Genomic DNA, 12,229 nt, shown 5'->3' on the forward strand with positions numbered 1-12,229 from the left:
TAAATACTGTGGAAGAAGGGGCAGTGGCGTCCTCTCTCGGCCCACTGAAGCTTCTGTGTCCATCTTGTGTCCTTGGTCCTGTGATTGATTGACAGGCCTCTCCCCTGGTCCCTGGCCAGCCAGCGGGTGTGTGATGGAGCTGAGACCAAGTCTTTGTTCCCTGCTGTGTCTAGTTGTAGAAGCTGACTGCTTGGAACACCTGTCTCCCAAGTTAAGTTGTATCTTTTGTACTTGGTCTTAACAAAGTTTGATGTTGAGAAGTCCAGAGCTGCTGTTTCTGGTGTGTCTTCCTTCCGGAATGAGTCCCAGTCACTGTTACTCAGAGATGTGCGTCAGGAAGTGGCTCGGGCCACAGTTCTGAGCAGATGGAGGTGTCTGTTCTGCATAGGAAGATGTATGCTTGTCAGGCAGGCGCTGCCAATGCCAAAACTTGGCCCACCTATTCTCTCCTTACCCCCTCCACAGGTCCTTCTGGGCCACAACGAGGTACCTTGGTTTGACTCTTAGGAAGTGGGGGAACCACTGAAGGGAGTGCAGATCCAGGATGTGGCTTTGGGAGCTTCATCAGGCTATGTTGCCAGGAGGAGAGTAGACAGGGGTTCTGGGTCCAGAGGGCCATCTGTGCTGTGCATCTATCTCTGTGAAGGGCAGGGCCACAGGGGCGCTCTGGAGGTGGGCACCTGGGCGCAGGCTTGCTGCAGCTGGTGCCTGTAGGGCCCTTGTATCTTGAGTGTTGGGTGCAGCTCACAGCTAGCGAGGCTAGCACCTCGACCCCATCGTCGTCGTCTGACTCAGCACTGGTTGCTTCATGGGCCCTTCTTTCCTGATAGGAGAAGGTGCCTCAAGGTGCCCTGTGCCTCCTGAGGACAGTGGCTGCCCCCAGGTTCAGGGCTCTGCTCCTCAACATCTCCATGGGACTCATCATGGGCCTTGCACTCAGCACATCCAAATTGTAGCCCAACCTTCTTTCCTCAAATCTGCCCCTCCCCATCTCAGATAAAGCCAGCCCCACTGGTCCAGTTGCTCAGGCAAAAACAAGTGAAAGAAAGCAACCCCCTCTGGAGTGCCCGTGTCTCCTGGAACTCTGCTCTGTCCCTTTCCCCAGTATAGCTGTACCATAGGAACCGCTCCCCTGCCCCGTGGTCCTCCAGCCAGGTGATCCTTTAGAGCAAGCCAGATTCCTCCCCTCCCGTCTGGGCCAGTGCTTCCCCCAGTTCACGTCTCAGCTTGGGCCCTGTCTCCTTCAGGGCTGACTTCCGGAGCCGCCCGTTTTGCCCAGCCCCCGTCCCTCTGCGTGCTCTGACTGCCCCGTGCTCTGCCTCGTGTCCCCACAGCACCGTCACCAACACCCTCTGTCATTTCGCTCCTTTTCCAGCATGGGGGGCAGATGGTGTTCCCTCTGTCTTGTTCATCACTGAGTCCCCAGCCCGCGGTGGAGGCTTGGTGAGCTGCTGTCGGGTGAGGAGGCAGGAAGACGCCTTGAATCCACTGTTCAGAGCATCAGCCCTGCCGCTCCCGCCAGTGCTTTAACCCACTTACTGCGAAGCCTCACTTTCTTCCTGTCTGAAATAAGAGTGTTACTATGGGTATGTTAGTGATGGGTGCCATAGATGGCATTTTATGGTAGAGTTAGTATTAGCAGTGCGACCTCAGGGGTTTGGCTTTATGATTTGTGTCTATGTACTGAATTTCTCTTTTAATTATCAAGAGATGCTTACTGGCCTGGTGTGCCAGAAGTGTGCTGGGTGCCTTCTCGTTGTCCCCCGAGTCCTCTTTAAGAGTTCCGGTTCCTCCCACAGCATCAGTCAGCCTTTTGGAATGGTTCTAGAACATGTTTTCTGCCTGAGGCTCTCAGGCCAGTTGGATGGTGGCATTTTACGAAAATAAAGCAGCATTTGTATCTGCCCTAAAGCCCATGGAGGTGCTCCCTGTCAGAGCTGCACTGTGTCTGTGTGGGGTCTCTAGTGTGGCTGAAACCTGCCCTTTTAGCCCCTAGTTGAGGGGGAGCTGGGCTATGCCCCCACCACCTGCCAGCCCAGTGTGTGGGGATGAGGAGACTGATACCCACTCAGCCTTGCTGGTGCTGCTCATCTGTGCTGGCCTGCAGCCCGGCCTGGGGTGTTTGGAGAGAATGAGGCGGAGGGTGAGGCTGACTTTCAACCTTGTGTCTCAGGCAGCCCTGGCAGCCTCAGTGCTCTCCTCTTTCTTTTTTCTTTTTTTTTTTTTTTTTTTTGAGACGGAGTCTCGCTCTGTCGCCCGGGCTGGAGTGCAGTGGCCGGATCTCAGCTCACTGCAAGCTCCGCCTCCCGGGTTCATGCCATTCTCCTGCCTCAGCCTCCCGAGTAGCTGGGACTACAGGCGCCCGCCACCTCGCCGGGGTAATTTTTTTTTTTGTATTTTTTAGTAGAGACGGGGTTTCACCATGTTAGCCAGGATGGTCTGGATCTCCTGACCTCGTGATCCGCCCGTCTCGGCCTCCCAAAGTGTTGGGATTACAGGCTTGAGCCACCGCGCCCGGCCGTGCTCTCCTCTTTCAAATGGGCACACTGCTGTTGGGATCCATCTGTGTGGGCAGTAGCCGGCAGAGGATCTCGGCCTCCAGGACGGGGATGCTCTCTGTGCACTGGTGGCTCCCGCACAGGCCTGCCCTGGAACTTCTGCCACCGGAGCTGCCTTCCCCTCACTCTCCCCTCTCACTGGGAATTTTGAAATGAATCCTCATTTGCCAGTCAGGGTGACCTAGCCTCTTCACCTACTTTTAGGAAGTGTTCTAATGCACCCCCTACTGCTGCTCTTTGCAGGAGTCATCTGTCGTGCTTTCTTCTTCCTGACAACTTTGCTCCTGGGTCTGTGTGGTGGCTGCCAGCCCTGTTGTACTGGGGGCACTGGTCTCACTTGCTTCGAGGAGGGAGGAGCCACTCCTTATCGGCACCTGCCCTCCCCAGGAGCAAGTGTCCTGTGGTGGCCGAGGATTGGCCAGTAGCAGGTTCTGCATCATTGGTCTTGGCAGTGGAGGAGCCTCCTGCCAAAGGAGCCCCCTGTACTCGCGGGGCTGGCCCCGCCCCCTCCAGCTGTGCCTGTCCTTCCTGAGGTGGGGAAGGGGTGCCGCAGGGCCCAGCCCCGCAGTGGCCTGCCTCTGGGAGGCACAGGCACAGGGCAGGTGGGCACTGTGAGGCCAGCCGCCAGTGCTGGGCCTGGGATTGGCAGAGTTCCAGGCCTTAGGCTTCATAGTGAGCGGCTGTGCACCCTGAGTACACACCGGCCAGCCCTATGCTGAGGACTCTGACCCGCTATCACAATGGGGGGCCCAAGAGGAGAAGTCTCTGGGACTGGAGGGAGCAGCCCTGCTGGGCATCTGAGGCCCTGCTCCGCCCTGCATCTCTCAGAACCTTTGGGTGGCCTCTGGTCCTATACCAGTGACCACAAAGTGAGGCTATACAGGCACAGCCCCCCTGATATCGCTATCAGTTCCACCTTGTCCATGTGGGCCGGAGCAGCCGTGAGAACTCATTCAGGGTCTTGAGTTCAGATGGGCTTCATGGAACTGAGCCCAGGGCTTACAGGGCAGGAAGCTGTGCTGGGAGGGGCTCCGCCTGGCTGGAACAGAGGCAGAGTGGGGAGCATGTGGGTTTCTTTGAGTCACAGGGAAGGGTGCTATGTCCTGGAGGTGGAAGTGCATTCTGTCTGTCCACCTGGGGATGTCATCCCCAACAGTAGTTATCAGGCCAGACTGGGAAGCTTCACCCATAGGGTGGGGGCCCTACTTGTCCGAGGTCCTGGTCTCCCCTCAGTCTCTCACCTAGACAGGCTCCTCCCTGCCCTGGGCCTGGGAGTGCACATACCTGCTGTATCAGGCAGTGCTTGAAGGAGAAATGTCCCACCCCTCCCACAGTGAGGAAAATGAAAGGAGAAGAGGGGACCTACACTCTGAGGGCAGTGACTTATCTGCGGTCTCACAGGAGGTGGGACAGGCAACCTGTTAATGAGTGAGTAGTTCAGATGGGGTTTGTGGGCAAGGCACATCGGAGGAAGGAAGGACAGAGACCATAGAACTTGAGAGAGAGGGACACCGTAGCATTCCTCACCTCCCCCAGAGAAGTGAGGCCTTGACCTCCACATTCAACCATAGTCTGCCTGGGCTCCATTCCATGGAGGAGCTGAGGGGCAGCTGAGCAGGAGCGGGGGTAGGAGTGTACAGGCTGGCCGGCGGGGAGCAGCGGAGGCTGCACAGTTGGTGTGGGGTAGGTGGTAGGTGCAGGCTGGGATGCCGGAGGGGCTGGAGATAGGTGGGGGCGAGTCTGAAAGCCTGTGCCCTTGAGATTTCGGATCTCCCTGCCTCAGCCTGGTCATGTTAGGGGTCAACCATGGCACCTGGGTGGTGGTGAGAGAGAGACGGGGTAGGGAGGGAGCACAGAGCTGCTCTGGGCTTGTGCAAAGCACACCAGTGGTTTCCTGGCCTTGAGGAGACCCCAGTGTTTTGAGCCGGTGCCCGGGTGCTCTGGCTGGACCACACTGGCATGACACACGTGTAGATGACCTGCTTTCCCTCTGGCTCCAGGAGCATGAAGCAGCTGTCTCTTTCCTTTCAGTCTGAGTGCATAAGGGGGCACATTTGGGCAGGGCCTTGTGCTATTGCTCATTTGTGAAATCGGCTCCTTTAAGGAAGCTGCAGATGAGTCAGCTCTGGAGCATGTCCCATGGATGGTGACAGGACCCCTGTGTTGCCTTGTGCTGTCCCCAGCCTCCAGACTGGGTCTGCCTGGCTCTACCTGGGAAGGCCTCCCCAGGGTGTTTGCCAGTGAGGAAACAAAGACTCTGGCAAGATGAGTGCCCTGCCTGTGAGGACACAGATAGGACCAGAGGGCTTCAGCATGAAGCATGCCACAGGTGTGAATCAGGGCTCTCTGTGGGGTCCAAGTGGGCGCCAACCATCCCATGGAAAACTGTGACACTTCGGGAATTCTACTAGAGCTCAGCTGCTAAATTTCTCTTTTGTTCCCTGGTAAACATTGGGATGCTTTTTTAAGAACCTGACTCTCCCTGTCTCAATTCCTGTGACCTGTCCTGTTGGGGCGTCGAGGCCAGGGATTGGAGCGGCCCCTTTAAGAGTGCCAGTGTCCCAGCCCCTGCTATGGAATGCCAGCCGCCTTCCTGCAGACAGACATCGCTGTGCTGTCGTCCTGTCTCCGTGAGGGTTAACAACACTTCAGCCTGTTGTCTGGAACCGGCTCAGACTGGTTTTCTGGAAAGTGCTTTGTCTCTCCTACTGAATCCTGGGAAGGGTCATGTGGAGCCCAGTGATGTCATGGGATCAAAGACTGACTCAGCTGTTTTTTTCTTCTTTTTCTTTCTTCTTTAAATCAAGATATGTGTATGCTGCAGGTACAGGGCGGTGGCGTGTTGATGGGCCAGGCCTCACCCTACTCAAAGTGTACCTTGCCGGCAACCAAAGGGTTAAATGTGACCCCTAGTCCCCACTCCCCAGAGGTGAGCAGGGAGTGAGGAGACCTCCCTTCACTGAAGGGGAGAAGCTGGGGTTAACTTGAGTCACCACAGTGTAGGGCTAGTCCCAGGCCCTGACCCTGTTCCTGGAACAGTGCAGTCACTGCCCTCCTGGATTCCAGACATTGCAGGTGCTCGAAATCCCAAAGGCAGGTAGTTCAGATCTAGAACAACTTTTCCTCTGTTTGCTGTTGAGCCTTTCCTTGCTGATAAGCAGCTGCCTTCCACTGCTCCCGTCCAGCTCCCTGCTGCCTCTCGCCCCCAACCGGGCAGGGTGTAGCTTGGCTCCACCAGTGTTCAGCCACACGGTGGAGGCTGGGGACACCCCCATCCTGCCTCGCCTTCCTCAAGGCAGTGATGAAATGTCCTGGGGATGCTTTTCTGGGCCCTGCGTTTGTTGTACATTCTTTTGCCATCCTCCCATAGGGAGGAAAACACTGAAAGCAACACTGAAAAGTTTCCAAGAAGGTGGCACCTTCGTTGCACCCAGTTAAAATGTGTCTTCTCCTCCCTCACAAGTTCAGAATGACCGAAGAAGCATGCCGAACACGGAGTCAGAAACGAGCGCTTGAACGGGACCCAACAGAGGACGATGTGGAGAGCAAGAAAATAAAAATGGAGAGAGGATTGTTGGCTTCAGATTTAAACACTGACGGAGACATGAGGGTGACACCTGAGCCGGGAGCGGGTCCAGCCCAAGGATTGCTGAGGGCAACAGAGGTCACGGCCATGGCAATGGGCAGAGGCGAAGGGCTGGTGGGTGATGGACCCGTGGACATGCGCACCTCACACAGGTGAGTGGGAGGAGCCAGCGGGAGGGGCTGGAACCTGGAGACAGGCCCAGTGTGCCCAGATTGGGGCCAGCCACACTCCAGGCCTCTTGGTAATAGCTTGGCGGGGTTGTGGAGATGGCTGTAGGCTCAGCTCGGGCATCACCCCCCCCGGCAGCTGTGCTGTTGTGGCCATTCCAGGGCCCCAGGTCCCAGCTGCAAGTAACACAGGGTGTGGGTCTCACAGGAGGAGGAGTGGCACATTCCATCAGCTCCCCTGCCATCAGTAGGCCTTTGCCACCCATGCGCCTGCTGTCTGTCTAACTCGGTGCTTTTGATTTGTAGGGACACTTGAGGTTTTCATTTGGTTATGCTTCCCTGCTTTTCAGATCTGGGGATCAGAGGGCCAGGGATACTACACCTACCTTGGTCACTTGGCTAGGGATAGAGTCAGGAGCCCAGCCCAGGGCACCCTCCTCAGAGCGGGTACGGGGTGCTCATTTGACTCCACATTCACTTGGTTCTGGTCTTCAGCTTGCTCTGTTGGTTTGTCCTTAGTCAACACTGATTACTTCTAGAGTGACTTTCCTCATATTCATCTTTTGTGAGTCTCTTAAGGTAAAAACTTGAAATAAAAATAAGACCCAATCTACCACCCATTTCTTGACTTCAAAACCTTCCTTTCTCTCTGTAAAGAGAAATTCAGACCCAGCACCTGCTCTTGCATCACCCTCCTTGGAGCTCTGCAGAATGTTCACGCCCAGACACCCGCTGAGGGCTGTGGTGTGGCCACAGCTCCCCGGCTGGCCCTGTGACAGACTCCTCTGTGGCCCATTGCTCTCTCTCTCTCACCACCCACTAGAGTCTTCTCCCTGTGGAGGGTCTGTCTTTCCATGCCTGTTCGTAAGGGACAGCTGGTGGCTCCTCACCTTTCCGTGTCAACCAACTCCACAGGGAGACCCCAGCCTCCAGTCTTATGTCAGATTCGTTTTTGGAACCCAAACTGTTGGGATCCTGAGGACTTCAGAGATCATCCGATGTTCACAGCGTTTAAAATGGGAAGATAAATGGGAAAACCCAAGCCCGCTCCTGTTGACAAAGGCTCCTAGTGTAAGGAAACACACTTTGTGGTCCTGCTGTCCAAAGAGGGCTTTTCTGTCTGACTCTGCTGTCTACAGTCCCCATTCTAAAACCAAGGTCCTCTTCTAAAGTTCCAGAAATAAAACTATAAGTCCAAGTCTCCTTTCCCTTTCTCTGACTATGTTTTCAGCCGGAGACCAGTCCATGACAGCTCAGCAGGGGTGAGCAGTGAGGAGCTGGTGTGGAGTCAGGGCAGGAAGAGGAGGAGTCCATGTTCATGGGAATCTGCAGTCCATGTGCATGGGGTTCCTCATGCATTCCTGGGCTCCTGGCATGCATTTTCTCCTGTAATCACCATGTTCCCCTGTAGGGTAGGCCAGTGGATTGTGAGGGAGAGGTTAAGTGTTAAAGAAACTCAGAGTTGGCTGGGCACGGTGGCTTACGCCTGTAATCCCAGCACTTTGGGAGGCTCAGGCGGGTGGATCACGAGGTCAGGAGGTTGAGACCATCCTGGCTAACATGGTGAAACCTCGTCTGTACTAAAAATACAAAAAATTAGCCGGGCGTGGTGGCGGGCGCCTGTAGTCCCAGCTACTCGAGAGACTGAGGCAGAATGGCATGAACCTGGGAGGCGGAGCTTGCAGTGAGCCAAGATCGCGCCACTGCACTCCAGCCTGGGCGACAGAGCAAGACTCCGTCTCAAAAAAAAAAAAAAAAAGAAAGAAAGAAACTCAGAGTTGGCCAGGCGCGGTGGCTCACACCTGTAATCCCAGCACTTTGTGGGGCCAAGGCGGGTGGATCACGAGGTCAGAAGATAGAGACCATCCTGACTAACATGATGAAACCCCATCTCTACTAAACAAAATACAAGAAATCAGCTGGGCATGGTGGCAGGCACTTGTACACTTGTAGTCCCAGCTACTTGGGAGGCTGAGGCAAGAGAATGGCGTGAGCCCAGGAGGCAGAGCTTGCAGTGAGCTGAGATCACGCCACTGCACTCCAGCCTGGGCGACGCAGCGAGACTCCATCTCAAAAAAAAAGAAACTCAGAGTTCAGGCCCAAACCCAGATATTTTCTGTTGTCAAAGGCGGGGGCTACCCTGGGCCTCTTGGTGTCTTTCCTCACTGGGTCATTGCCTTCCAAACTGAGAAGATGCAGCATTGTTTCCTGCAGTTGATTGTGTTGCTTTCCTTATGACAGTAAAGGAAGGGAGCAGGGGACAGAGATGAACGCAGGTGCTGGTGGTGCTGGTGTCAGGGCCCTCCTGGAGCACTGAGACACCCAGGGCATTTGTGAAGCAGTGTGGGAATGAGCAAAGAACCCAGCTCACAGGCCAGCAGGCAGAGTTGGGGTCATATCACTCACACTGCCTGATCCTGAGCAGAGATCTTAGCCTGTGTTTCTTCATTTGTAAGATGAGCAATAATCTCTGCCTTGCAGGTTGATTTTATGCCAGGTAACGTGTACCAAGAATCAGCCTCCTTGTTTGGTGTCTAGTGAGGAAGGCGACTGACTCTGTTGGTGACAGCTTCCCTTCAGTCTTTAGCTTTACTCAAAAAGAGATGTCACGTGTATGCCTAGTGTCTCCCCAAATTCTCACACTGTTTTGTGTCGTTCTTTGGAAAAGTACAGATGGGAGTTTTGACAGAATCACAGCATCATGTCCAGCCCAGAGCCATTCTAAAACTAATCCATTCTGGAGCACATGGCTCTGATTTCTTCTAATACCTTCAAATGAAGGTATTAAAGAAGTCTTTGGATTCTTCTTGGGAGTGTCCAGCTTGGAGCACCCCTTGGGAGCCTCCCTTTAGTGCACAGTGTGGTGGTTTTCTCAATTCCCAGGTTGGTTTTCAGTCCTTCATAGGGCACAGCTGTATCAATCCACAGTTTAAGTCAGCTGAAGCTCTTTGGCTTCAGATTCAGTGTCTTATAAGACTGACATGCCAATTTTAAACTGTTATGCCAATAGAATTTAATTTTCGTTGTTTAACTTCTCAATTGAAGTATAGCATATGTAATGAAAAGTGCACATGTGAGCCACTAGATACACTTTGACAAACTGAACGCAACCTCATAACCCTAATCAAGGAACAAAATGTTATAGGCCGGGCACAGTGGCTCATGCCTATAATCTCAGCACTTTGGGAGGCTGAAGTAGGCAGATTGCTTGAGGACAGGAATTCAAGACCAGCCTGGCCAACATAGCAAAACGCCGTCTGTACTAAAAATACAAAAATTAGCTAGGCATAGGGGACTGCCCTTGTAATCCCAGCTACTCGGGAAGCTGAGGCATGAGAATCGCTTGAACCCGGGAGACAGAGGTTGCAGTGAGCCAAGATTGTACCACTGCACTCCAGCCTGGGCGACGGAGTGAGACTCCCTCTCACTTAAAAAAAGAAAGAAAGAAAGAAACGAGGCTGGGTGCAGTGGCCCATGCCTGTAATCCCAGCGCTTTGAAAGGCCGAGGCAGGTAGATCACGAGGTCAGGAGATCGAGACCATCCTGGCTAACTTGGTGAAACCCTGTCTCTACTAAAAATACAAAAAAATTGGCCGGGCGCGGTGGCTCAAGCCTGTAATCCCAGCACTTTGGGAGGCCGAGACGGGTGGATCACGAGGTCAGGAGATCGAGACCATCCTGGCTAACACGGTGAAACCCCGTCTCTACTAAAAAATACAAAAAAAAACTAGCCGGGCGAGGTGGCAGGCGCCTGTAGTCCCAGCTACTCAGGAGGCTGAGGCAGGAGAATGGCGTAAACCCGGGAGGCGGAGCTTGCAGTGAGCTGAGATCCGGCCACTGCACTCCAGCCCGGGCGACAGAGCGAGACTCCGTCTCAAAAAAAAAAAAAAAAAAAAAAAAAAAAAAAACAAAAACAAAAAAAAATACAAAAAAATTAGCCGAGCCTGGTGGCGGGTACCTGTAGTCCCGGTTACTTGGGAGGCTGAGGCAGGAGAATGGTGTGAACCTGGGAGGCGGAGCTTGCAGTGAGCTGAGATCACGCCACTGCACTCCAGCCTGGGGACAGAGTGAGACTCCATCTCAAAAAAAAAAATGTTATTAGCACTTCTGAAGCCCCCTCATGCTCGCTTGCTGTCACTGTCCTCCAAGGGTAATCACGTTCTTGACAATGCCAGTTAGATTTTCTTGTTTGGTACTTTAAATAAGTGGGATTATATATTGTGTACCTTTTATCTTCCTGCTTTCACTCAACATTGTGAGATTTACCCATATTGTTGAGCATACCAGTAGTTAATCCATTTTCACTGCTGTATAGTATTCTGTTTATAGGGTTTCTATTTGGGTGTTTTTCAAAACTACCGTTTTTTTCTTTCATGCTGTCTTATTACCGTCTTATGACCCAATTTGGGCATATTGGAAGCTACAGGCAGTTTCTAATGGGTTATAGGAGAGAGAATTTCCTTTTTCTTTAGTGGCTGGTGAATTGGAATCATCAAAAAATATGTATGTGTGCATGTGTGTGTGTAGTATACATATTACTATGGTGGGATGATTTGGAGCATGCAGAGGCAGATACAGTGGTAGAATTAGCTTTCTCCCTCCCTCTTTTTCTCCCCTCCCTCTCTCTCTTTAACTCAGCAGTTTTTCTATCTTAGTTTCCCAACTTGTGTGGGTATTTTATATTCCACATAAATTGAGGGTGGAGGGCAGCTTCTGGTTGTGTTGAGAGATTGGCAGAATTGACAAAAGCAAAATGAAACAATCTCAGCATTCTGGAAAAATTGAGCAGGAGCATACAACAATCTGAGAAGTATTTATGCCTATAACTGCTGAACTTCAGGTGAGAACAGTGAGACTCTATGGCATTTGTCCTGGAGCTATTCCCATGCCCTCTCCCATCTGTTTGGTAAAGAGGTTCTGTCCAGTCACTGTCAGCTGTGAGGACCAACAGCTGCTCTGTATGGGCGAAAAGGGGGAAGACTGTTCATTTTAGAGTGGTAACAACCCTGCCTGTGGTCTTGCAGAGAGGCAGGTAAAGATGGACAGCGGCTCTGTTTTAGCCCAAGATTGGGGTAAGATAGAAAAACTATTTGAAGAAATAATAAACAAAAACATACTTGAGGATAACCTCATCCAGGAAGCCCAACAAACCCTAAATAGCATAAGTACAAGGAGATCTTGACCTAGATACATCATAGTCAAAGTGTAGAAAGCCAAAGAAAAAAAGAAAATCTTGAAAGTAATGAGAAAAACAGCTCAGCACGTCTGGGAAGCATTAATAAGATGAACAGCTGACTTCTGACTTGCGACAGTGGAAACAAGGAATTGAATGATGTTAAAAGTATCCGAAGAAGAAAACTGCCAACCCAAAATTCTATAGCCAGTAAAAACGGTCCTTCAAAAATGAAAGAAAAAAAGACATTGTCAGGTAAACAAGACGGAAGGAATCTATTGCTGGTAGACCTGCCAGTCCTTCAGCGTGAAAGGAAATGACACATTGGCAACTTGAGTCTATGAGAAGAAATAAAGGACATTGGAAATGGTAAATGCATGGGTTAACTGGAAAGACTTAGCTAGTTCTGCAGTCTGGAAGCCAACCAAAGGCTTAGAATGATCTGTTGGGTTTATAATATCCACAGATAAAATATATGTGATATTAGTACAAAAGATGGGGAATGAAATGGAGCAATATCGGAGCAAAATTTCTGTATCTTACTGGAATCAAGTTAGCATCAATCTTACATAGATTGTGGTTAAGATGCTTACTGTAATGCCTAGAGCAGCTATGAACAAAATATCTTTATAGTTTTTAAAAAGATCATCAGAAGAATTAAAGTTGTACACTAAAAAATATTTAACATGAAAGTTAGTTTCTTTATTCACTGAGAAATAAACAAAAAAGAGGACACGTGGAAAAC

The 12,229-nt window shown here is 51.8% G+C and overlaps 1 protein-coding gene across 8 annotated transcripts in view; it reads left to right on the forward strand.

Annotated features, from left to right (window-relative positions):
• Positions 1 to 12,229, forward strand: part of GATAD2A (GATA zinc finger domain containing 2A) — a 124,266-nt gene that overhangs the window by 73,080 nt on the left and 38,957 nt on the right. For 6 of the 8 annotated variants that reach the window (XM_025367184.1, XM_025367181.1, XM_025367186.1 and 3 more), the window contains one exon: positions 6,022 to 6,296. In XM_025367184.1, coding sequence (XP_025222969.1) covers positions 6,028 to 6,296 — 269 coding nt within the window. In that variant the 5' untranslated portion in view covers positions 6,022 to 6,027. The remainder of the gene's footprint in view (positions 1 to 6,021; positions 6,297 to 12,229) is intronic. The other 2 variants (XM_025367182.1, XM_025367187.1) reach the window with 1 other exon arrangement.

The sequence above is a fragment of the Theropithecus gelada genome, chromosome 19 (assembly GCF_003255815.1).
Source record: "Theropithecus gelada isolate Dixy chromosome 19, Tgel_1.0, whole genome shotgun sequence".
Lineage (NCBI taxonomy): Eukaryota > Metazoa > Chordata > Mammalia > Primates > Cercopithecidae > Theropithecus > Theropithecus gelada.